Source organism: Plectropomus leopardus, chromosome 3 (genome assembly GCF_026936395.1).
Source record: "Plectropomus leopardus strain MGB_pleo_1.0 chromosome 3, ASM2693639v1, whole genome shotgun sequence".
Lineage (NCBI taxonomy): Eukaryota > Metazoa > Chordata > Actinopteri > Perciformes > Serranidae > Plectropomus > Plectropomus leopardus.
The window spans coordinates 6,986,709-7,012,894 of record NC_142178.1 but is presented as its reverse complement, the minus strand read 5'-3'; the positions used below and the strand labels follow the sequence as shown (position 1 = coordinate 7,012,894).

General features: G+C 39.7%; 2 protein-coding genes across 3 annotated transcripts; one reads left to right on the top strand and one right to left on the bottom strand.

Moving 5' to 3' along the window:
* Nucleotides 1-13: 13 nt before the first annotated feature.
* Nucleotides 14-11,361, bottom strand: ppp2r2ca (protein phosphatase 2, regulatory subunit B, gamma a). 2 transcript variants are annotated; one of them, XM_088075445.1, is made up of 10 exons: nt 11,082-11,361; nt 10,259-10,599; nt 9,624-9,721; nt 9,301-9,484; nt 6,963-7,075; nt 6,535-6,712; nt 4,091-4,255; nt 3,193-3,362; nt 2,981-3,072; nt 14-2,663 (listed from the first exon to the last, which is right to left on the bottom strand). In XM_088075445.1, the coding sequence occupies exons 2-10, from the start codon at nt 10,320-10,322 to the stop codon at nt 2,366-2,368; spliced, it is 1,362 nt and encodes a 453-aa protein (XP_087931571.1). In that variant the 5' UTR covers nt 10,323-10,599; nt 11,082-11,361; the 3' UTR covers nt 14-2,365. The 2 variants fall into 2 exon arrangements, with proteins under 2 accessions (XP_087931571.1, XP_087931572.1); XM_088075446.1 differs by having other exon boundaries at nt 10,259-10,452.
* Nucleotides 11,362-12,259: 898 nt separating this feature from the next.
* Nucleotides 12,260-26,165, top strand: pde5aa (phosphodiesterase 5A, cGMP-specific, a). The gene is made up of 20 exons (XM_042485807.2): nt 12,260-12,746; nt 14,090-14,759; nt 15,874-15,954; nt 16,131-16,211; nt 16,355-16,444; nt 16,544-16,696; nt 16,804-16,871; nt 17,033-17,181; nt 17,960-18,135; nt 18,231-18,281; nt 19,010-19,156; nt 19,256-19,384; nt 20,664-20,758; nt 20,999-21,086; nt 21,795-21,895; nt 21,988-22,065; nt 22,150-22,213; nt 22,303-22,377; nt 23,366-23,449; nt 25,204-26,165. Exons 1-20 carry the CDS (start codon nt 12,463-12,465, stop codon nt 25,375-25,377), a joined length of 2,838 nt encoding a protein of 945 aa, XP_042341741.2. The 5' UTR covers nt 12,260-12,462; the 3' UTR covers nt 25,378-26,165.
* The last annotated feature ends 21 nt before the right edge of the window (nt 26,166-26,186 follow it).

The following is a 26,186-nucleotide window of genomic DNA, read 5'->3' as shown; positions in this document are numbered from 1 at the left end:
ACAAATCCAACACTTTTTTTTTTGGTCAGATTTCATATTATTTTATTAATGCACATTCCATTCATTCACCTCATTTGAGTTATGTTTTCTGTATTGTTAGATTTGTCTTTTTTAAAGTATGATAGATATACACGCTAGTAGCATTGAATAATGGCAACATGCTGCTGCTGCTTCTGCTGTGCTCCTGGACATAAATCCTCTCACTGGTTGCATGTGGTGGCGGTGGTGGTGGTGGTGGTTATGACACGATTACAATTGACCTGCTCTAAACTACAGCTCACCATTGGAGGACTGAGCCCTGGACGTTATATAATGCTTCAGGTTGACTGTCACTATGTAAACCATGTCCTTGTGGATTTTGTTTTGTTGTACACGTTGTTGAACCAATCAGTGCAAAATGGTGTCTGCGTTGAACAACACCGGCGGACAGTGAAGACCGAAACATAGCAGCTAGCCCACAGGCTGTAGCAGAAGTGACTGTGAAAAGTGATTTTTTTACTAAAACAGGTGGAAAGTGAGAGAGCAGACAAGCGGAACACATACATAAACAGTCGTCTTTTTCTTGGGGTTTCTTAAGGTTTACACAGTGAAACTGATGTTGATCCATAAAACAGAGACAGATTTTGAAAAAAGTGCAACCCTCGTTTCTGCACTAATTCTGTTCCTCCACCTGCTACAGTACACATCCAGACCACTTACAACTAAGCCATCAGGGCCAAGGTCACTTAAAAACAAAGCACTTCACTGTAAACAATCAAATCTCGACCAAAAATTAAGTCAGACACAGACATCACCTTCCCGGGCTTTTGACTCCAGAGTAGCATGTGGCGCTGTGAGGTATACGGCGTAATGACATTACGAATCTGTGACATGATGAATTCACATGATGGCATTATTGTTTGAATGTTAAAGACATGTCAGCAATGTACATACAGTAATGAGCTATTGCACTGATAATCACCGTTGACCTTCAAATAAACTGGACACAACCTCACTCAACAAAATTAGCTGAATCAGGGGCCTCATTTACGACTTTTGTTTCTGTGAATGTGCTTCCATCTTTTTCTTGATTGTAAGATGCTCCTTCAGAATGTGCTTATGCATTATAAAATGAACACTGCTCATTCTAAATTAGCATAACACTTAACATAAATTAAGCTTTTGTCTAGATTGGATTTAATCGCCAATCAGCCTCAATTAGAGCATATGTGAGAGAGCTGATATCCCGCTCTTTTTCAGTAATTTACCACATATTTATGTGGACTTCGACAAGGAAGTTACATCAATCAAAACCCAATACAGGCCTCATATACAACAGAAATCTTTAAGTGTTGGTTTGTGCACAACTCACCCTTCCCCTTCCACAGCTAGCAATACCTATCCATGTACTGCTAAAAAAAAAAAAAAAAAAACCTACATCAAGTCTTTATGCAATCTTTCTATACATTAGATCCGAGGTTCATCCGCAGTGTACTAGACATAAAAATGCATCTTTTATATTTTAGCTCTCTGGAACCAAAATTGGTACCACCTTAAAAAAAACAAGAACACAGAATATTTACAGCTAACAGTAAAAAGAGTGTATACCTGTAGAAGAAGAGCTCATGTTTTAAAGCAGGAATGCTGCTGCACTGTGTTTTTTTAGTGCTTATTATTGCAAAGTGAATAGATGGGGCATTTATGCGTGAAATCTCCAAGAGCACTGCTCTAAAGGAGAAATTCAGCTGCTGTTGTCGCTCGAAGGAGAAAAAAAAAAATTCAGGACTTGTTGTGAAGAGCTGTACAATAACACCACTCCTACTGTTCCACAATAGTGAAAAAATGCTTAGATTTAGATGCACTGTCTGGCAAAGTCACTGGGTTAGGGTTAGGGTTAGTCGGTCGGCCATTATCTCAAGACCTTTTGTTTAGTAGCATCATCACTTATTTTCCGTTTTGTGTCAAAGGATACCAGAGAACATCAGTGAGGAGTGAAACATTGTGTGGTCAACAGCACTGAGTCATTGCAGATGGAGAGGTGTCCCTGCACCTCTTTTGCTGCCCCTACGATGGAGCAGTTACACAAACATCTTCCAAAAGTGGGACCAAAAACATGTCCTGGTGGGTACTGGAGACATTACTTTGTCTCAGTGGCGAACAAAAGTGATTATACACCTTCATTGGAGATCAAAGAAATTAACAGTCTTGCAATTTTATCATCAATCCAACCTTTTATCAATGCAAACAGATGTCACAGTATGTTGTGAAACAGCTTGGCTCTGACTTCTTTTTCTAAAAGGCTGTCCACTTTCCATGCCATCTCTAAGACATCCAAATAAATTTGGGTTCCTGTTTGTCTTTCATTGTGTCCATGTTCCCATCTCTGTCACTGTACCTGCGTCTCAGAGTTGACACGATCCTGGAAGATGTACAGGTTGTTGGTGGCTGCTATGGCAATGATATTCTCCGCTGGGTGCCAAGCCATGTGCAGGATTTTCTTGGTAAAGTCCAGGCTATCAACGCCCACATCTCCACGGCGGCGCTTACCACCAGTGTACACACGGCGGGTCCGCAGTACAGCCCGAGGCTTGCTGCTTTCTCGCCAAGCCTCCAGGGTTACGCCTCGGCCCGTCTCCCTGTCAAACATCCGGAAGAAGCTGTTGTACGCTCCTGTCATGATCACGCTGAGGAGAGGAGAGATTGGCATAATGAGATGTCATACTGGGAAGGGCAAGTGTGTGCAGTGCAAGAAAAGCACGGTTCAGGGAAGGGTGAGGAAGTGGAGGGGAAGCAAACAAAACTGAAGGCACAGGGATTGATTAGACGTCTGCATAGCTTGTCTCTGGGATTGATTTAAATGTCGGATAACGGCAGAGGCAGAGCATTTATTGAATCACTGCAAGCAGAAACACTGACAAGCTCCCCCTCCTTTGCTTTCAAGTGGACTTAAATATACTGTACTTTGTCTGTCCTTTTTTTCCTTTTCATCTCTGCTACTTACCTGTCTGAGCTGTTCCAGACACACTCAAACTTGTCAAAGATACAGTCGTTTTCGTAGAGGGAACACAGCTTACTCCTTAGATATTCATGGACCTGGGGATCAAGCAGACAGCCAACCTTAGTTCCTGGGTTTAGAGTCAACAACATCCACAGCAGAATGTGTAACTGACACATGTAAGAGACACGGATCAGGAAACAGATTTGCTACCTTACCTGGTATGTCTCCACAGGGCCCTTGTCCATGTTCAGGTCCCACACCTTGGCGGTGAGGTAGTCTCTGGTCAGCAGGTAACGTCCACTGTGGCTGAACTTGACGTCCGACACAGAGGATATAATCTCTGAGAAGAAGGACCGGCTCCCTGGATCCTCAGGTTCCTCAAACACTGACCAACAACAGAGAGACTGATTACTCACAAATACACCATGAGCAATAAGAGATCCTAAAGGGGTCTTCCTGAAAGGCTGAGGTTCTACTGGGCACTATTTACTTCTTACAAGAGAGGTTTCTTTGTAAGACTAAGAATTCCATCAAGAACCTTTTTTATCCAAAGAGACCTTTTTTTTAAAGAAAGGTTTCCCTTGTAAGACTAAGGGTCTCTTAAAGAACTCTAAGAACCCTGTTTGGAAAAAGGAGTTATTCATGGATTGTTGAAAGCATAGGTGTTAAAATATCCTGACCCTCATCTTTCAACTATTTACCCATGTTTCAATCGGTATTCTTAAATGTAGCTATATCTAAGAGCTCCTGAATCAATGCAATTTACTTGTTTGTTGACTGGGTTGGTAGCTTAACCAAAATCTTTTTTCATGGGTACCCAATACTTGGCATTTTGTATTTGGTTGTAATATGGAAGTGACTTTTGGTACCAAACCCTACTGCACCATGGAGATAGTAAAGGCTGTAGTAGCTATGATTTCATTATTAAATCTCCATCGCCTTAAACATGAACCAGACAGCATTGTTCTATGTGGTTCTAGTTGACACTTTTAGTTCTAAGAGTTTATATACTTACAGTTTATATTTTGGATAACTAACATGCTTCATTCTAAGTTCTATGTTGCAAAATTTCATCATTGCAAATAAGTTCTCTAATGCCCACGACATGCTCACGTTTAGTGTGTCTGTCACAGAGTGCAGAGGCCCTCATGTCACAGAGGCGCAGGGTGCCCTTGCTGCTGCTGTACACAAACAAGTGGCAGTGGTGAGGGTGGAACTCTGCTGCTGTTATCACCTCCGTCAGATCCTCCATGTTGGCTGGTTTGATATCCACAATATCTGAGAAAAAGGTCTGTTAGGGATTTAACGCTGCAGAGATGGTACCATGTTCTTGGGAGGTGGAAAACGGAGCAAAATATTTCATGATAAACAGGATATGATTATGCACATGCCATCATATTTGTTATATTTTTGCATGGATGAGTGATGAGGCACATCAGTTTGAGATGAATGTTTTACATTTTTTTGGTACCAACGTGTTCTTTATGCTCTCACCTCAATTTATAATCACCAACGCCCCACACAAAAAATGCTCCCCAACCAACCCCCAATAAGCATGCACGCTCTGCTCCTCTCTCTATTCTATTTGCGGCAGTCCTGTGTGGTTCAGTAGAAAGTGTACTGCTGAGTGAATTATTTAAACTCTTCTTCCATAGATGCCTCTGTGATTTTCTAGGTCAGCCTCCATTTGAATGGGAAAAAAACCAAATGCATTCCCGTCCAACACGATACAGTGTGCTGAATACACACTCTGAGGCGGCGCGCGGCACTCTAATCGGAAAACATAAATCCAAACATAGTCACAGGCTGTTTACATTAAATATAGATAAAGGATGAATTCAGATGAGCAGGAATGTAAAGTATATTTCGCCTGTATGTATATTTCAAGAGTTGGAATGAAGCGTGAGCCTTAGAGATCATGTGCGTATATACATTGTGGCACACATTTGACTCCAGGTGTTCCTTGTTTTTTTTCGCTTTCTTTCTCATGTTTCCACCTCCTATATGTGTTGTTGGTGTGGCTTTCCCTCACCTGGCACCTGATTCAATCTAAACACCTGTTTTCATTCATCTCATCACCATGCAGTGTAAGAATCCAAGGGCATCCCTCACTCATTGCCAGATTGTTCTGCAAGACTCAGCAGTAGTAACGTCTCGGCCACTCTGTATCTTGACACCATAATTTCTTTTTCTTTGTGTTTTCTTTTTCCAGTGTCCACTTCCACACCAAGTCACCACCTCCATTTGGACCATCACACCCTGCCAAGCAAGCCCATCCATTTATGTGCTGGCTTTTCACAGCCCCAGCCGGTCCCAACTCCTCGTCTTCCTGACCTGCCCCTGCCATCTCCAGCGTCCCACATTCCCCCTGATATCTTCCTTAATAAACCCACCATCACCATCCACCCATCTGTGTTTAAGTCTGCTTTTGGGTCATTAGTCCTACCAGCACTTGCACGTGGTGCATATTAAAACAAGTCATTCATGTGATCGAGTCAAACATCCAAACATGTACAAAAGATTTAGTGTCTCTTGTTTTATGTACTTTAATCCAAAAATTCACTGAGAAAAAAATACTTTTCTCCAATTAAATGTGATCCTCACCCCTTTAAAACCTGGGCAAGTTGGTTTGATTTCTTTCAAAAACATGGGGAGAAGGTAATGGGCAACTTGACAAGACATGGTCCAAAACTCAGCGAAAACCGTTTACAGTAAAAATCGCCCGTAAATAAGCAAAAAAAAAAAAAAAAAAGGAGTGAAAATCAAACAAACATGACCCAGAAAATGTGCTGTAAAAATAGATGTATTCTATAAATTTTATTTTATTGTTTTCTGTAACAGAAATTTAAATATAAAATTATTATAATTCTGAATACACTTTGTGAGTTTTTTTTTTGTAGTTTGTATAATCCTGCCCTCTTATTAAACTATTTTTTGGGTAATTTTCTTGTCCCCTTTAACAAGTTTCTTACAATTTGTGGGACATTTCTTGTCCAGTTGGTCATTGCCCTTTTCTCCCATGTTTTCAAAAGAAACAAACCAATTTGCTCAGGTTTCAGAGAGTCAAATAGCTTGTGCAAGGTGACTGAATGTAGCACAAAAGAAGAATGATTTAAATGGATGTCAATGGACCCTCAAAATATATTATATACTTTTTATCACCATAAATTAACTTTAAGCTGTGGTAAAAGGCCCCTCTTATTTTGTTTCTTATTCCTGTCCCAGAAATTGATTTTCACTTAAAAATTCTCCTTTTATTATATCATTTTCACATTGCCGCTGCCGCTGCAGAATTGGGTATGACTCACACTAATACTTTCATAACAGAGCTTCTTTCTCTATATATGGATTCAGTGAGGTTCTGGGAATTTCATACCCTGTGAAATCTGACTCACCTCCTCAAGTAAAAGATCACGTTACACACACACACACACACACAAAAAAAAAAATCAGAGGCGATCTACAGTCATAAAAAGCAGAGCATGATGTTAATGATCTGAGTGGAATTCAAAATGAAATGTGTATGACTTAAAACAAATCAGTGTTAGAAAGGATACTGAAGCTGCGGTCCGTGATGCCCAGGTGCCACATATTGATGCGGAGGTCATCAGCAGACAGGTATGTCTCCCCGTCGCTGTTGACCGAGATTGAGTTAACATGGTAGGTGTGTCCATTGGAGAACACTCGTCTGGGTCGTACCTCAACCATCAGATCTGTGGGTTTCAGCACCGGTACCTTAGATCCAGAGATACAGAGAATTGTTGAAAAAGTCAAGTAATGGAAGAGAGCATAAGAAACAGGGTGATAGAAAGACAATGAGAAAGACAAAGGGGTTAGAACTTAGAGGACATTATAGGGCATCAACCTGATAACATGCTGATCAAAATAAAGGAGAGAATGTGTGTGTGTGTGTGTGTGTGTGTGTGTGTGTGTGTGTGTGTGTGTGTGTGTGTGTGTGTGTGTGTGTGTGTGTGTGCGCGCACACCTGCAGAGAGGTGATGGTAGAGATGTCCTTGATCCGTCCCTCCTCATCTTTCAGGTTGTATCCCTCCGGTCTCTTGTCTCTCTCACTCACCTTCCACAGTTTAATGGTCTTATCTGTGACAGGCGGAAAGATTTGCACATCACCACGAGTTGATTAAGTTGAAGGAAAGCTGAAGATAAATGCTAAAGACAAGTCATTCAGCCTTCACATCAACAGCCATACACTGTAAAATCTGCCAGTTTGTCTTGAAAAAGTAAAGTAAGTATAACTACAAATCCTAGTTTGTGTTGACTTTATATCTAAGTGTTAAGTTTACTTGAAATTTAGTTGAATTTACTTAATTTTGTGAAGATGTTTCAACTTAAAAATGACAAGTGAAATGACCTTGTTCTTTCTAAGTGTTAGCAACTTCAGTAAACTAAGTTAGCCTGATTAAAGTTCAAGTTCTTTTTTCTCAACATATTTAAGAAAATACAAATATGACTGACCAGTTTGGAGCCATTAGAATACAGATATATAACACTGTAAACTTAATTTACTGAAGTTGCTAAAACTTAGAAAGATTGATTTAATTTAACTTTTCATTTTAAGCTGCAACAGCTTCACTATATTGAGTACCCACAATTCAAGTAAACTTAACAATTTAAAGTAAACATAAATCAAGACTTATATTTACTTTAATTTTTCAAGGCATTTGGTTTCTTAAATTTTTTAAGTAAAATCAAATTGTCAGATTTTACAGTCCACCAATTTATCTGTGGTTCCTGAACTGATTCTATCATGGTTTCTTGAGACCTTGGCACTATCTAACATAAGTGCCAGGTTTGAATGGAACCATTGTATCAAGGATGCATCATCAATGGAAGGAGTTGCACAGCACATGGCAGAAGTGATCAGAAGTGGCAAGATGGCAGATCACATTGATTACCTTTGATGCTTTGTTACAGTTGTTTTCTTTTCATCAAAAAAACAAGCATTGATCAACTAATAATGATAAAAAGACATAGAAGACTTAACATGCAAGACAAAAATCCTCGCTTGAGGTCGAGGAAAACCTTTTATTATTTGGTTCTAACTGGGAACCGACTTTTTGGGTTCTGAACCAATTTGTTCTTGGTCAGAATGCTTTGAACTGATTCAGATTAGGTACAGGAACCGTAATAGAAATCATTCTGAGGGATATCAGAGGAGTTTGTAAGGCATTCTAGATGAGTATTTTAGAGAAATTAAAGGTATAATCTGCAGGAATTGCTGATTATGGTTTGTAAACACAGTTGCCAGCAAAAGTAAAAGTGATAGCCATCCCCAAATTCACTCTCCTTCAATATAATTGCCTTTTTTTGGTGCTGTGTCCACAATTTCCGTAGCTTCCTCTTTGATGCATGCTGCTTAGGGTGTGGCACCTGGTCACTACCCTCCAGACCTCACCTGCGGTGCCTAGAAATATCTTTGACATTGCAAGTAAAGAGGAAAATACAGGCAGAGGGCAGAGTCTCTGCAGATAAATACATCATCACGTACTTCTTAGGCCAAACAATTGGGTCATACTTGATGATTGATGGTGGTTGTTTTTTAGGAAAGTCCTGCATAGTATTTATTTATTTCTTGTAACAAGTATATCACTAAAGCCCAGATTAGACTGTGTTGTTGTTGCACTGGCGTTTTGGTGCCACTACTGTCACCACAAATATGACTCCAACGACTGGCTTGATGTTATATGATCCCACCTAGCTAACGGAAGATGAAGCCAGTTCTTTCATTTCTAATGTCAATCAAAAGTCATGCACATTCACAGTTGATATCTCATATTTCAAACTCTACAAACTGAGCTTCATCCTAAATGGGAGTCTAAGATCAGGGGCCTCGTTACAGAAACTTTCCAAATCTGAAATCGTGTCCTGTCCTAGTTTGATGTAAAGGATTTCTGGTGTTATAGGAACATGTTTCCAAACTGCATTGAGGAAAAAAAATCTTATATTATTTGGATAAGTATTTATATATCACATGACTGTCTGAGTAAGAAATCCTAAATTAGGATGCCGTAGATTCCTAAATTCAAAATAAACAGTCTATGGGCACATTCTAATCAAAAATATAGGTAGTCTGCATACAAGCAGGACAAGTGCTAATTGAAGAATCCAATCACAGTTAAAGTAATGATTTCTTAAGTTAAGATAAAACAGGTCTGATGGATCACATCCATGACTTTATAAGTTGCTGTTGTGATAGGAAGAGAGAATCTTTCCTGTCTTTGAAACTTAAAATAGGACAAGCAGTTAGCATATTTTCCTGTAACAAGGCCTCTGGTTTATCTCCAGCAGTGTCGCTGGTGTCTCACCATTGGTGGAGAGAAGGAAATGTGCTGCATTCTGCTGTGGCAGCCATCGGATCTTGTTGATTTTCTCTTCAATCTCTAAACTCTTCAGGTAGTCAAAGTCCGGTTCGTGGCTCTGGAACGTGCTGTAGACATTGTACTCCCCAGAGTCCCCCGTCTCCCCCACCTCCTCTGACTCCCCTTTAGACTGTGCGGGGCAAACAAGGAAGAAAACTCAGCTAAAGAACATCTTTGTGTAAAGATATGCTTTGGTACTAACTATTAAGTCATGCTGTTCCTGGGTATAGATTGGGGTGATTATTTTGAGTTTTGCATTTTAAACTGACCTCAGTCTCTCTCTGGAAGATGACCACTCGGCCACCTTTGTCCCCCGTGGCCAGCAGGTCCCCCGTCTGGTTAAACTCCACCGTAGAGATGACATCAGCTGAAGGATGATGGGAAATTGTGAGACGATTAGGCAGGATAAAGGTAAGAATAAAAGAAGAAGCAGTGATTGAAAGATAGAAATGGAAAGGAAATTAAGGTGGCACAGAGAAAATGAGGGGCAGAGAATTAAGTCAAATGTGGACAGGGGTGGGGATGAAAGAAAAACACTAGATCAATACAAACTATCCTCTTCAATCAAACCAAAATAACTCGTGATGGGCCTGATGAGGATAAATTCTCAATGGGGCAACAAAATAAGCACCAAATGTTATTTCTGCTACCAGCTCATTTACCGCTAAACCATAAAATCGAATATTAATCCGTCACAAGAGAGTACAATGCCAAAATCATGTCTCAAATTTAAAACAATGAAGTGCTCTCAGTGGCCGTCCAGTAAGTCATGGAGTGATTAATGTCAATATCCATCCCGGCAGCAGTGCAGCTATAATGCACCCATGAAGCTGAAATGAATCCATTCAATCATAGCAGCATGTTATTTGACACCACAGAGACGACGGAACGCCGTCCATTCTACCTTCAGTGACGTAGTCTCGCAGGAAGGTGTGGTTGATTTTGGGGCTCTCAGCGTCCTCGCCCATCTGAAGCTGAGGGAGGGTGACCCGCCAGCGCGCCCGTCCTGAGGGGAAGGCTCCAATCCGTGCTCTCTCTCCCCACCCAGGCTGCGCCCATGCTGCTAGGGCCTAGCGGAGCGGCCTGGAACAAGGCATCCTGGGAAAGCAGCCAGCCAGCCAGGAAGGAAGGAAGGAAGGAAGGAGAAGAGGCGTGAAGAGGGAAGAGAAAGAGGAAAAGGAAAAGGAGATGAGGGAGGATAGCAAAGAGAAAAGTGGTGATGTGTAAGACGGGAGATGGAAAAGGCTGGGGGTGAAGTTGGGAAGAAAAGAGAAAATGCTGTCATTGTTAGCTGACAATACATGCACACAACATGCCAAATGGTGTGACCTTTGTTAGACATTCAACACACTCATTAGCAAAAACACACGTGTGCAGAAGGCCTAGTCAACGCTGGATCCTGGAGCTGTAGCGTGGAGGAAAAACAACAAACGGCACAGAAACACGGAATATAAATCCCTCTGTGTGCACACAGAAACAAGCACTGAGGATATGAAAAAATCTACTGCAACATTCACCCAGTGGAGCTCTGGCTGTGGCAGTTAATGCTCTCAGGGTGTGGTAGTGCCTACTTTCCAGATCCCTGCTCTCTCTCACACACACACACACACACACACACACACACACACACACGCACACTTCTCAAATAGATAGTCCTTGACGAGATCAGAGGAGAACGCGATGTCTTGCCTGTGCTGCAGGAGGGAGACAGGCCTCAGCACACCTACCAGTCCGCCTGCTGCTGCTTCTGCTCCTGCTGCCGTGTGTGTACGTCCTCTGCTGCAGAGCGCCCAGGCAGGCCTGTCCGAGGGTGAGGAGAAGGGAGAGACAAGAGAGAGCAAGGGTGGTGGTGGTGGTGAGAGGAGGAGAGGCAAAGGAAGAGAGAAGAGAAAAGAGACAGAGAGAGAGAGAGAGAGAGGGATAACGAGGAGGATGGAGGTGCGCTGGCTGCTGATGCTGTAGAACTGATTCCGCGCAGCATCCACTGTGTCATGGCAGCCTCCTCCTGGAGCAGCCAATAGCGGCACAGCTGTCACTCTTGGATCCACCCACTGCAGATGATGAAGGAGGAAAAAGCCAGCAGAGGGAGCAGTTAGACACTGAGTGGTGTGTGGAGTTCAACATTGGTGATGTGCAGAGTGAAATAAAGGGGGTTTTAACCCTTTGAAATCTGGATGGGTATCAGTTTTTCTTGAGCTGTATTCAGACACCTTTTATAAGCATTTAAACCTCTGAAACCAGAGAAAAAAGGTCTAATTTTCTTTAAAACATTAGCAAATTGCACTGCATTGGTAAAAGGTGACAAGAAAAACAACCTGGATTTTTTTTAAGAAAGAAAAATATTACAAAATTATCAAAATAAGGATAAAATTTCTATAAAGTATATTTATTATTGTTAGAATTGTATGTTCAAAATATATCACATGCTTTAGCACTAATAATTACTAGATCCTGTCATTTTTTTTATTTTATTCAGTAAATGCAATGTTCTTTAGTATTTTCCTGGATGATGTACAGATTTTTAAGCATTATGTTAGTTTTGTTTCACATAATAGAAAGCACAATGAGGATAAAACATAAAAAAGTACATGTGAGGGTGTGGTAGAAACCTATACTGGCTTAAAACCACACCCAGAAAACATATGAATAATAAAATATAAGAAACAGTCAAATATAAGCAATCAAAACATTAATACATTCAGGCAGTCTTTTATCATATTGTCAAATTACTTAAAAAACAGTGCATATAGCAGTGGCACATGGGAAAAATGTCCCTGTGGCAGCGTGCCCGCGGGCATCTCTAGATTGGGTTTAAGCCTCGAATGTACACCGTCTGGCTCCGCCTCTGCTGAAGTTTAAATCGGTTCTCTTTAATGAATACACCTGTGGCGCCAGATCAGCTAAGTAAAGGTCAGGGGATTACCTTGACGCAATCGTTTCCACTGGCTCTTCCATGGTTATCTCTCTGCTGTCTGGCACCTGGCACCTCAGTCTGCCTCTCTGCCTTCACATGGCTAGTGCTCCTCCTAGATTATTCATTACTCAAAAATAAGCAAACCAAGCAACCTGAGTTTAACCGATCTTTTTTCGCTTTACCTGAGCGAGGGAATGCCCTGCCTCCACTCTGAAGCGCTGGAGTCCATGGAGCCTGACCGCGTGACGCCCGGGACAGCATCTTCTGCCACTAGGACAGAGGAGTCCTTCCTCAGGGAGACAGTGACAGAGCCGCCGATGGTGAAGGAAATGGGCTGGTTCTTCTCCCCGCTGTGGAGCCCTCGCTCAAAGACGCGCAGCAAGAGGTTTGGAGACGGGATGAGAAGCGACCAAGTGGAGGCATGGCTGGATGACCACTCCGACTTTACGAGGGCCTACTTTTTACGCAGAGCTTCAGCGTAAGACATTTCAAACTATACAGTGGTGCAGTGTAACTAAGTACATTTTCTCAAGTCCTGTACTTAAGTACAAATTTGAGGTACATGTACTTTAGTTTTTTTATGCCACTTTATACTTCTACTTCACTACATTTCAGAGGCAAATCTTGTGATTTTGACTTCACTACATTTGTCTGAAAGCCAGTTACTTTACAAATGACTATTTTTGGATAAAATGGATAAAAAAGGTTTATGAAATATGATGTTTTGTTACAAATTAAACTATCCTACGGTCATACAATAAATTAGTCAGTCAATCAGACTTTATTTACATAGCACTTTTCATACAAACAGACTGTAAAATGAAGTGATATACAGACCAGAATCTCTCCTCCATCACACACACACATACACACACACACACACACACACACAAGCCCACAAAAAAAATCAGACATTGTGATTAACTACAGCACTAAAGAATAGGAGTACTCAATAAAACCAGTAACTGAGGAAATGCTATCATGATAAAAGTACCTCTGAAACAATTAGTCCATTATTCAATATGGCAGTTGACAGAAATTTCATTAGCAACTGTTTTTGATAAGAATTTAAGTCATTGTAGAATTTACTTTGATTAATTTGATTTAATTTATCTTTCTAGATTTGGTACTTTTACTTTTAATACTTAAAAAACATGTACTTGATTCTATGTATGTACTTTTACTTACGTAACATTTTCAATGCAGGACTTTTACGTGTAACAAAGTACTTTTACATTTTGGGGTTAGTACTTTCACTTGAGAACACTGACTTTTATACTTTATACTTTATTGTCCCCATAGGGAAGTTTGTCTTAGACTCACACAGTGGTGATAAAAAAATATCACACTATTACATTAAAAAACAGTAAAAATGAAAACAAAATGAGATGTACAATTGCACATAATCTCAATTATACGTAACACGATATTGCGCGTACATTTCACAAAACTCGTATTGCACTTACCCAGTAATAAAAACACTGTACGACTATGTAGCACACAGTTCCTCAGGCAGTACTGTTTAAAAGTTTGACAGGGATAGGAACAAATACATTTTAAAACAATTGAGTTTGCAGTAAAGGATCTGAATACCTCGCCCTCTACTGCCACTATCCCTGATAGTACTGTTTTTCTGAAGTACTGTCATTAGTTTCAACAAAAGTTTGCACTTCACATTTTACTGCACGTTGATTTAAATGACTGTGAAAAAAATAGGCATTTTTGCAGTAATTACGCTGCATTTTCCAAATAAAATATCCTTCCACTATATGTTCTTCATGTTCTGATCAGTTGTTGAATCCATCTTTTCTGTGACTTAAGGGCCAGCGGATCACGGGCAGAGTCTCCACTCCCCAGGGTCCCCAGGAGCAGCTCGGACCACTCCGGCTTGCGCAGGAAGCCTCATCATCACAGACCTTCCTCTCCAGTCTCCAGCTCACACTTGAACATTTCATCCTTGACAGACAGGCTCAAACCCCTCAGCATCAACCTCACTGCCCCCGAGTGGATGGATCGCTGTAATCCAGATGTGCTGGGTCGTCACTCCCCTTGCTCTCCCCGCTCTCATCGCTCTTCACACTTTTCTTTTTCTCCCTGTCGTCCCCTTTCTCCCGTTTGCCCCAGTTCCCCTGATTTACTCCACTCTCCCCATCCTCTGCTCCTCACTGCTGCAAACACTGAAGCCTGTGGTCATGGCGAGTGCTGCCCGTGGATGATGGAGCTCCTGAGAGGAGGTTTCAGCTGGATGGGTTCTGTGGCGGAGCTCTGTCAGGGGGCTGTCCTGCACGCTGGAGAGCTGCTTGCAGCTGAATATTGCTCCCTCTCTTTGGTAAAGAAAGACAGCGTAGGAAGAAGTACCCTGGAGGAGGTGATCGCCCCAACAGCCTTGGGGTGCATGAGCGAAGGCCATGCTCATCTGGAGCTGGTGAAGGGCATCATGGGGTGTGTCCTGGCTACAGGGTCGCCAATAAACTTGAGAGATGGATCAGAGGTAAACCTTTAAACTGACACATTAGCTGTAATCATGAGGAGTCTGCATTTTGTAATACACTCAGCAGACTGAGAGGTTACTACACATAACCAAGGTCCTTAATTTGTTCTAGCCACAGGTATTTTAAAAGGGTTATGTACACTAAATGAGTCACCCATTTCCTGATCAGATGATGGTACGGTTACGGCATGGATTGAAGGGGGTGTGTTAGGGAATCCCAAAATGACGCACCTGCTTCTAATCCTTTTAGAGAGTTCTTCCACTGATTAACCTCTGATCCTCTGATTGTTGGGACAGGGATATTCCCTACTACATTATACTGTCCCTCCCTTGCATACACCCACAAATGCACACACCCACGCAAAGAGAAAAGACAGCACAGCTCACTTAAGGGATTACAGGAGGTGCACACAGCACCACTCCTCACCACTGATGTGATAAGGAACCATTGCCAACCTAGCACAGATTGAAGGTAATCCCCAGTAAGCGTAGGAGTGGATGGGTAGTTCCTTATAACCTTTGGGACACCGAGGTTACTGAGAAGCGTGGGTATTCCTGTGTCTAAAGCCGATGAGTACCATCAACTCTGTATTTTGAGAACACAGGGCCATGAATAGCGAAAAGTGTGGGTGAAATCTATCGCTACTAAATCAGGCTACATAAAGATCTTACTTCATACAGTTATGCAGTTCACATGTTTGTTGTGTTTTACAGAACCAAATGTGTTGCAATGAAAGGAATACTTCACATGCAAGGCGATCATTTGTATGTCAGTTACTCATCCCATGATACCTTGAATTCATGAGAAAAAACTTTTTTCTTGAGTGCCTCGGTGATGAATGAAGAATCCAAAAAAGGCTTACATTCGTTTGAAGAGAAGTAATCAGTGTGCAGGTGTAACAAAATCTATGTTGTAACATCAGCTTACAAACTCTCAGACGACTCATGCAGTATAATACAAGTGTCATTTATCCAGCTGCATGCTTTGTAGTTTTCAAACATTTGAACTTTGCTCAAGCAGCATATGCATGCCCAGGCATGTCCAGGGTGTGCTAATTGTGTGCTACTTACATATTGTGTTATATACATAAGTGTTCATTGTTTACCTCCTCAGGACCCCAGATTGGACTTCTATGATGATCAATCAACATTCAGGACTGTTTTGAGTGTTCCCATTAAGAACCACAGAGGAGAGGTAACGTTTGTTACTATTTTCTAAAATGCATTTTGTGATATGTTTTTTGCACACCACTCAAAGCTTAATTGGGGTATATATATTAACACAGTCCTATGGAACCTTCAGTGCAATTTATTGTAGAGGTTATAATACAAGTTGCCTAACCATAAACCATGTCTACTTTTTGTGGCCAGGTGATAGGTGTAGTGGTTATGATCAACAAGAGAAATGACTGTGAAGGTTCAGTTTCTGTTTTTACCAACATGGATGAAAAGGTATGTCTATCCCAATTCATATTTATGTCTCCAATTTTGAAGTTAACTATATATATAAATGTATGCATTTTTCAATAAAGAGAGTAATAACTGTCTACCAGCAATAGATTTGAGTAAAGTTTGAGTTGGATTTTATCGGGCAGGTTCTGTCAAATCATATGGATGTGTTGGGGATGGTCCTGGATAATGTCCAGCTGTATGAAAGCTCAAGGCAGGAGGCCAAGCGCAGTCAGGTAACACCACCAAAGAACAATATGGAATATATCTATTTCTATGTATGTATGTCCCTCTAATCTACAGTATCTGTATATATATATATCTGTGTGTGTCAGGCCCTGATAGAGATGGCTAAGGTGCTATCAAAGGAGCATCATTCCTTTGAGGTCCTTCTGAGTAAGATGGCTGCCACCATCATGCCATTCACACGTGCTCAGTACTGCACCATCTTCATCCCCAGCGAGCACACCTCAGTTGTGAAAGACAAGGTGCATTATCCTGTTTGATTCATTTTTTGTTTGTTTAGATAATTATTCATGTAGTCGTATGTTTCCTATTAAACGGTATTTTTGTTCATCTGCTGGTTTTGTTTCAGGATTCATTCTCCAGAGTGATTCACCTGGAGTGTGAGGAGCTCGGATCGGCCTGCCAAATCTATAGAAGGTTTGGCCCATTGCTTGACTCATAACGACAAAGAATGATTAATGCAAGGTCTATAGCTATGTAGACAGATTTTTGCAAATAAGAGTTTTGTAATACTTAAATCAACCAAATGATATTTTCCTCATCAAACACAGTGTGACTGGTTCTATGTTATTTTTCAGGGAGCACGACATCAGCGATTTAGACCCATCACATGCCATTCGAACCCTGGCTGCTATGGAAACGCTTAATATGTCAGACAGTTGTGAGGAGTCAATGAAGAGTCTGATCTGCTGCCCCGTCAGAAATGAGAGGTCTGAAAATGTTATCGGTAAGTCCCTTTTGACTGAAGGTCATGATACATTATTCATCTGTCTCAGTTGCCCTCGTGGGACCATATTACAAACTCTAGGCTAACGATTGTTACCATATAACCTCTGCCTTTGCTAAAACAAAATGGTACATTCATTCATACTTGGCATACCTAAACATACAAAATGCTGTTTGCAGTTGACTGTCCAGAAAGGGCATAGTGGTGTGATTCAGACTTTAAGCCTCCCTTTAAAAACTTACACTGTCACCCCTGACAAGCAAAATTGCATGTCTATCAATAAACCACTATAAAAATATAATGGATTAATATTTTTATATCTATTAAATATGATATAATATTTTTACGATTTCTTTTGTTTAGCAAGATTTTTATTGATTTTAAATTTTTGCAGGCTTGAATATGTCATTGATAAGCAGCATCATTGAGTTTGATGAGTTATTTTTTTTGTTCCACGTCAGTTTTTTAAAATACTTAATTCCCCTTTACATGCAAAATTGAGTCTCCATCAATAAACTGCCATAAAAATATGATGGATTAATATTTGTCTATGATTTTTTGGGTTTTTTTGTTAAATATTTCCTCATCATAACTACCAAATTTTGTTCATTTTGAGAATTTTAAGCTCTTACATGCCAGTTCAGATGATACCACTGATGTATTTGATGAAAAAACCCTTTAAACAAAAAATTTAAATAAAACAAAAATAGCTTAAGTTTATTAATTAACATCGTAATAAAACTCTCTAATGTTGCAAAACTGTTTTATTGTTACATAGCGGTGTGCCAGCTGATGAATAAGAGGAGCAGAGACTCTGATGAGATGGAAGCCTTCAATAGATATGATGAGCGCCTTCTAGAAGACCTGGCAGTGTACTGCGGCCTGGCTCTGCAGTACGCTCAGGCTGTGCAGATCACTGAGGAGCGGAGGGCCAGTATAGAGGTCACACAGGAGGTGAGTAATCCAATTAGTCCACTCAAATCTTTAGCTTGCAACCAAATAAACCTATTCATGTGTTTTCATCTTTAAAATGATTTTTCTTTTTCCAGGTTCTTGCCTACCACATCACCGCAGCAAAGGAGGAAATCCAAGCATTGCAGGTGATTTTTAATTTCATTTTGTTGAGATGAACACTTTCTGTCAGTCCAGCCTAGCCTTGGTAGCTCCTGGCCTCTTCATCAGTGTAATATCATACATGTAATTAATAACCAGTCATGATAAGAACGGGGACGAACTTAATTATCATCTTTCCCTTTTGCATCACATCCTCCCTCAGTTCTTCTAAGTCACTGTTATTCACCACTTTCCCTCAGTCAGTCTTGTTCAAAAGTCATAGAATCACCAATCAGTAAAGTGCGCGCCATGTTAAAGGGTAACGTTTTTATTTTTCAACATGGACCCTATTTTCCCTACCTTTTTGTGTCTAAGTGACGAATGGGAACAAAAAATTTTAAAATCAGTCCAGTATTGAGCGAGACCACTGCACCTGGCTAACAACTTGGGACATATGTGCACCCTTAAGGATGTGGATCTAATTCCAAAATTCGTTATGTAGCCTACAAATCATCATATTAATGTGATGAACATTGAGGATTTTTTTCTTTCATCTTCTTCTCCTGATAGCAGTCAGCGCCACCATCTACTGGCCAGAATCTGGTATAGTCATGGTGATAACTATATAAATATAATTATTCATGACTAAATTCACAGGGATAAAAACAAAAAGAAAATGAAAAAGTAAAATGGTCTGCAGCTGTGGATGTGGCCTATAAGAGTTGTGCCTATAAGTGTATTTCAACCGCTTTTTTTATTTGTTTTCTATTTTCAGGAGGCCACTGTTCCTTCTGTTGATTCACTGAATATTCTAGACTTCCATTTCTCTGATTTCGGTATGCCAGAAGATGTTACCACTCAGGCCGCCATCCGTATGTTCCTGGAACTCAATTTGGTGCAGGATTTCAACATCGATTACAAGGTAACTGACCTGCCAATAGTTTGGCTTTATGGTAGATTCAGATGATTTTAATATATCCCTCTCCAGTTATTTACTCTTGTACGTGTCTCTTTCCTTCAGAGTCTCTGTCAGTGGGTCCTGACCGTGAAACGTGGCTACAGGAACAATGTACCTTATCACAACTGGAACCATGCTCTGTGCACTGCTCAAAGCATGTTTGCTATGCTCATGTCCACAGACCGACTCCAGGTCAGCGCATGCCTGTGTCTTTTTTCTTATCTTATATGTCAAGATGATAATGTAACTTTTTTAAGTGTGCCAGACACAGACTGTATAAAATGATAGGTATAGCCATTGTGCCATTACCCATAAATATAGAAACGTAGATACCTCATTGGCTGCTTCTCTAAACTCGCCGTGATGCGTCTACAGGGGCGCCATATGGGGGAGGTCAAGATCCACCAGTAAACTAATACATTGAGAGATGCAGATTTTACAATAAAATTGTAAAATCTTCTGAAATGTAGCACAGGTATGAAGCTGATTTATATGAAGTTGCATTAAAAATAATTTTTAAAAAATTACTCAAGTAAAATACCAGTAGCTCAAAATTATACAAAAGTACTGTACGTGGATAAATGTTCTTTGTTTACACTCTATCATGGGATGTTGCTTATTCATAAGTTGGAGCCTGCATGTCCAAGTGTTGTGGCTATTCAGAAGATTATTCTTTTGTCATAGAGCTGGTTAGATCTCCTCCAGCAACTGAAATAACTTCAAACAAGTAACCGCCATCATGTACACTTTCTGAACAAAACAAATTTCATGAAACTCGGTTCAGAATTATTACAGTCAATTTTGTAGTGAAATCTGCATCACTCAGTGCACTTGTAATTGTTTACTAATAGAGTTTGACCTTCCCAGTATGTTACCCGCGCAGATGCACTTCAAACCGGGAACGCAATATCTACGTTTCTATTTCTGTGCTGTTCTGTTGCAGACTCCCACTTTTAAGTCTTGAGTTTGGCATTTGAATGCATCCCCTAATAAGATTCAAGCACTGATAACGGTATGCATTATAATGGTGGCTGACTATGTACAAGCTTATCTTCACAATGACAGTTGAATCGTGCTGATGAATTTCTACTGAATGTCATCTGTTGTTATGTTCCGCTAAGAGGAATCACTCAGGGATTGTAGGGCTTCTCCAGTGGAGAGCAGGCTCTTAATTATTCGAAAGAGGATTCATTTTAGACCTCCCCAAAACCTCTTAACTGCTTTCCATGGGGATCAAACACCAATCTAAATCTCTACTTAAGTGACCTCTGTCTGTGAAATGCTTTTCACACGAACAAAACACAGAATGTCAAAGCGGGCCTTTTTAGTGCCTTTTCATTTTCTGTGTGAAAACTGCAAAAATGTGCAGAAATAAACAGGCATTTATGTAGAGAAGCATGTAAATTATTTTCTCTCCTTTTTCTCTTTTTCTCTCTCTCTTCGTGTCTGTCTCTTTCTTTTTGTATTTTAGAGCATTTTTTCTCGTCTGGAGATCTTAGCGCTGATGATAGCCACACTGAGTCATGATCTTGACCACAGAGGAGTCAGTAACTCGTACATAGAAAGGTAAAGACTACGTTCTCTTCTGCCATGTTAAGTCATTTTTTAAATATTTGTGTAAAGAAGTCATCTAATCCATGACTGTGTATATTCAATTCAATTCAATTCAATTCAATTCAATTCAATTCAATTCAGTTCAATTCAATTCAATTCAATTCAATTCAATTCAATTCAATTCATATTTTATTTTATTTTATCCACTATTATGCTGGTTAGGCTTTCATCATTTCGCTCTCTGCCCCTCAGGAGTCAGCAGCCTTTAGCTCAGCTGTACGGACACTCTTCTCTTGAAAACCACCACTACAACCTGTGCCTCTTCATCCTTAACAACACTGTAAGACCTCATCCATTCATCAAACACTCCTAAACCAAAAGTTTACGTTTTTTCCCCAATCGCCACACTTACTTGGACTCTGTAGACATCTGTCCATCTGTTTCTTTAACTAATGTAATTTTTAAATCAAAATTTGCATTACATACATGCTTTTTACTAAAGTTTTACTAAAACAAATGATACGTTGATGATGAACTGATAAATTTGTTATAGATATGAATTGATTGATTATACCTACAGAATTATAATACTATATCTTCTGCTTTATAGACAAAGGTAATAATGGCATACTATGCAAAAGGTCATCTTTAATGTCACATATTCTCCAGGAGAAGTGTTGCCAAATCTCCATCTACTCTGTAAGAGGAAACATTTTGTAATGACTTAAAAGATTTAGTGTCAGGGCTGCCTTAAACTTTTAAGTTGATTGACTTTGAGATGACAAGTTGAATTATTAGAAAATTACCTAAACTTTTCTTCTCAAATTCAGTCAAATTTAGACACTAACTTTGTTAAAATAAAACAAACAGTTTCTTTTTACAATGTAAGTGATCTGTATTCTTTTTTATTATCTGAGTCAAAGACAGACAGAGTCTTCTTATAATCAGGTAGTTTGTTGTCATGCCTGACTGTCTCTGCATGTATCATATGGTCAATGAGTCAAAGTCTTTACTTCACTCTCTTCCCGTCTCTCTTGTCCTCTCCCAGGGGAGTCAGATTCTCAGCGGTCTCTCCGTAGAGGACCACAGATCTGTGCTACACATGATCAAAAGGGCAATCCTCGCAACTGACTTGAACGTCTACATGGAGTACGTTAAAAAAAAACAGAAAATGTCAAAGTAGCTTTAGGTCAAGCATTGTTTTGGTCTCCCTGATACCATTTTGTGCATATCTTTTTTAGGAGACGAAAAGAATTTTTATCTCTCTCCAAGAAAAGCCGAGTGAGCTGGAAGAGTGAGAAACAGAGAGATTTACTGAGGTGAGAATGAAATCAATTACAATCAGGGACGTGTGATAATGATACATATGATGGAATCCATTAAGTTATTTCATTCCCCCGCAGGTCGATGCTGATGACAGCTAGTGACCTCTCTGCTATCACAAAGCCTTGGCCTGAACAGAAAAGGGTTGGTTTTGTTAAAGATTTTTCTCCTGAATATCACACTTTTCATTTTGAGTTCATCACAACCCTGACCCCGCTCTTCCTCCAAAACAGATTACCAACCTGGTTGCCATGGAGTTCTTTGCACAGGGCGACAAAGAGAAAGAGGAGTTCAAGACCAAACCCATTGTAAGACTTACTATTTTGTCCTCTTTGATTTTTAGATTGTACAAAGGGTTCTCTCGCCAGAATATAAAAAATTACAAATATAAATCTGAAATCAAGCTTCTCAAATCAAAATCTGCATTTATCATAACTATCAGTTTTTTTCCACACTTTTCTGTATGGTAAAATAAGTATCACATTTATCCCAAAAATAGAATTCTACTTCTCTGACTCAGTACTTTTTGATGAAGAGTCCTTCGGGGACAGTTAAATTGTCATTGTCATTGTTAAATTTGTGAAGAAAACATTGCTTTTCTTGCTGGTCTCCACACTAAATGGAGAATCCAGAGGCAAATATTCTAACACGCACACACACACACACACACACGCACACACATATATATATATATATATATATATATAATGGTGTTTATTTTAATTGGAAAATTAGCAAATGATAAAATTATCACCTTAAAAATGTCCTGGAACCAGCAGCGGGTGTGTCCCCGTATGCCTGTACCTCCTTAATCCTCAGCTGGCATTCCCAGCCAAATCCTCAGAAATATGAGTTAACAGCACAGCAAAAAAAATCTTAATATATTATTTGGATTCTCTGTTTACTTTGGAGGCATTCGAGGAAAACAAAGTTTTCAAGGTAACACTCCTTGAGTATGCGATACACAAATGGTCATTTTGTTGTTGAATTAATGCTTTAAAGTTGCTTTTAAAAAGCATCACAGCTACCCAGCCAATGTCAAACCTTGGTACCAGTTAATATATTATATTATTATTAATAGCAATATTATTTTTGCTATTTAAACTCATTGATTTGCATTTACTCCAAGGAAAACATTTTAGGATTATTTTGGGGGTTAAATATTGCATGAAAAATCACCCATGATTCCATTGTGGCTAAAGCATCATTTATGTCTGATGAGGTCGGCCACAATTGATCCTGTTTCTTATGAAATAGTCCTGTAATAACAGCCAGTTTACTCTCTCTTCTCACCAGGACATAATGAACAGAGAAAACAGCACTCGACTGCCGTACATGCAAGTTGAATACATCAATGACATCTGCTATCCACTGTACAAGGTGCGTTATTTCTGCATGTGTGTGGCTGTATGCATGTGGTATGTGTATTTAAAGCACCAATGGGTGGTAGGGCCAGTCATAAAGGAAAGAGTGGAAAGATTGCTTGTTTTTTTTTGCGTTACAAAGACAAGCTCAAAAAATTAAGTCTAACTTTTAGTAATAGTGGCAAGGATAAGAAAAAGAATAAATCAGAGAAGGAAGAGTTTTTGTTTTTGAGTGTGTGTGATCAAATTTTTATTTACTTTTATGCAGGGTACAATAACAAATAATAACCAGTACAACAGCGAACTGCATACACCCAGCCGCATCTCATCCATATGTGCCCATTAACACTCCAAAAGACAAATGGAAGGAAGGGTTTTTTGGGGTTTTTTATTTGAGAGTAAATTTGAGTTGCCGAGAATGAACTTGATACCATGTGTAGGTTAAATGATGAAATTGTACTTTAGAATTGGTTTTAGTATAAAAGTTAATTATTTTTCTTTCAGCGCATAAGCACAGTGTGGTAATAAGTATTAGAACTTATTACCTGAGAATTGCATTTGTTCAAAAACAGAAGTGACACAAATTGGAAGAATTGACCGCATTCATGCAAACTGAAATAGCTGCTAACTGACAAACACAAGGGTATCAATGGTTACTGGAGTCCAACCGATATATTGGTGAGCAGATTTTATCAGCCGAAATTGGCCCATCACAGACATACCGGAATCGGCTTACATGCATCCTATGAAAAGTTTGTTTTTTACAGAACATAATGTAGATAAAGGTGTCTCCATATGGTTGATTCAGCTTATCATGCATCCTTGAGGTTCATTACAAACTGTAAAGCTCTGATGCACCACTGTTAGCTGTACTCTCATGTAGAATGGCCTGCTCTGGCACCCCGCAGGCTCTTACATTGGTACATTTTCATATACAAGGCAATTCTTGGTCTGCTCTCGCACTACCTTTGTATTTTTATGACGCAGAAAAGTACCGGACAGAACTCACTGTGTTCTCAGGAAATCTTTATGCTCTTGGTCCCAAAAGTTCAGACAGAAATTGGGAAAAGGGCTCTTGGGTGTTCTGCACCCTCAGCCTGGAATTTGTTGCAAAATGACTTGAAACTCAAGGATCTGGTCTTGCTAAATGTCTTTAAGTCTAAAATGAAGGAGTTAGAAGCTGATTCAATGGAATGTCGTTGTCTTTAGCCTGCCTGGTTGTACAAATGTCCCCCAGAGAATTCCCTTTTGGCTGATGGATAGTTCTCTTTTAATGCTTATTTTAGTGCTTGTGAATTGTATTTTGTCTCCTTTTGTGTCTCTGTCTGCAATTTTGTGTTTTTCATTGCTGACTGTCTTGGCCAGGTCTCCCTTGAAAAAGAGGTTCTTAATCTCAATAGGACCAACCTGGTTAAATAAAAAATAAATAATATATGTAATATTGGCCAATAGAACAACATCGGAATTCAGCCCCCAAAATCCGGTATCATTCGGGCTCTAATGGTTACACCCGTGTGCAATACAGAGAGGATATGTCGTTAAACACAATTTGACGTACTAGAGAATTTGACTTTATACTATTTTACTTTTTAAAATGCAGAACATTAACATACAATTGTCTTATTTTTCCCCTTAAGCCTAAAACTCTTCTGCACATATGTGTGCATGTTTGTAAAACCACAAAAACAGCATTGTTTTGCTTTTCTCTTTTCCGCTAATTTCCACTTTTCCATCACTCTAATCATCACTTTCTGTCTCTGTGTCCCTCAGGCTGTAGCGAGACTGTTTGACACCTGCTCCCCGCTGCTGAATGGCTGTAAGAAGAACAAAGAAAACTGGGTGCGTCTCGCTAAGAAAGCAGAGGAAGATGACCATGAAAACAGTAGTTGTGTGAGCGTGGAAACACATGAAAACAATGAGGAAGAGACACTGACAGAGGAATAGAGGACTGGACAGAGGACTAAAGGAATTTCTCCAACCTGTACCAGTTTTTTTCTAAATCCTCTCTTGGACACATCTAGACTGAATGTCACACATTAGAAGTTTGACTATGAAATGGGGCAAACAGCACATATCCTGTCGCAAGTCCAATGTCAAACCTGGCAATAGTCCAAGTCTCACATAATAACACTGATCATTGTTTTTGAAGGACTGAAGCTACACGAGCTTAGAAAATAATCATATCCATACTATATCTGTACTCACGTGTCAATGCATAATTTTGTCATGTAGTTGCACACTATATCTGTAGAGATTTTGGGACTGGCAGACATCAAAACTTTCTGGGGCTGCACAGTATGATTCAGTATGATCCTATATGTTCATTATAGCGTGTGATCCTGAAAGGTGTTTTCGTCTCCTTGTAGCACAAGTGTTATTTATGAAGCCATATATATTTATGGACTTTAATTTGAATTACTTGTTATACTACTTTTGATGTTTGTGCAAGTTAATTTTTAAGAAAACACTCCAATTTAAAGTTATGAGGAATAAATATTATTTCGTGTCAGAAAACCCAAGATCATTATTTCAAGTTCACTCTGACTGTTTGCACACATAAACATGGCCATTTGATTTATTGCTAATAGCCGCTTTATTTAAATGAGAATACATGCGACACACTGTCAGTTAATTTGATTGTTAACTTCAGCCACTAATATATGTCTAGTTTTAAATGTATGGATCAATATTATAGGATGAAGTTGAAAACACTCGATGAACAGTGCATGGGCGGATTATCAGACAGTGAGAGC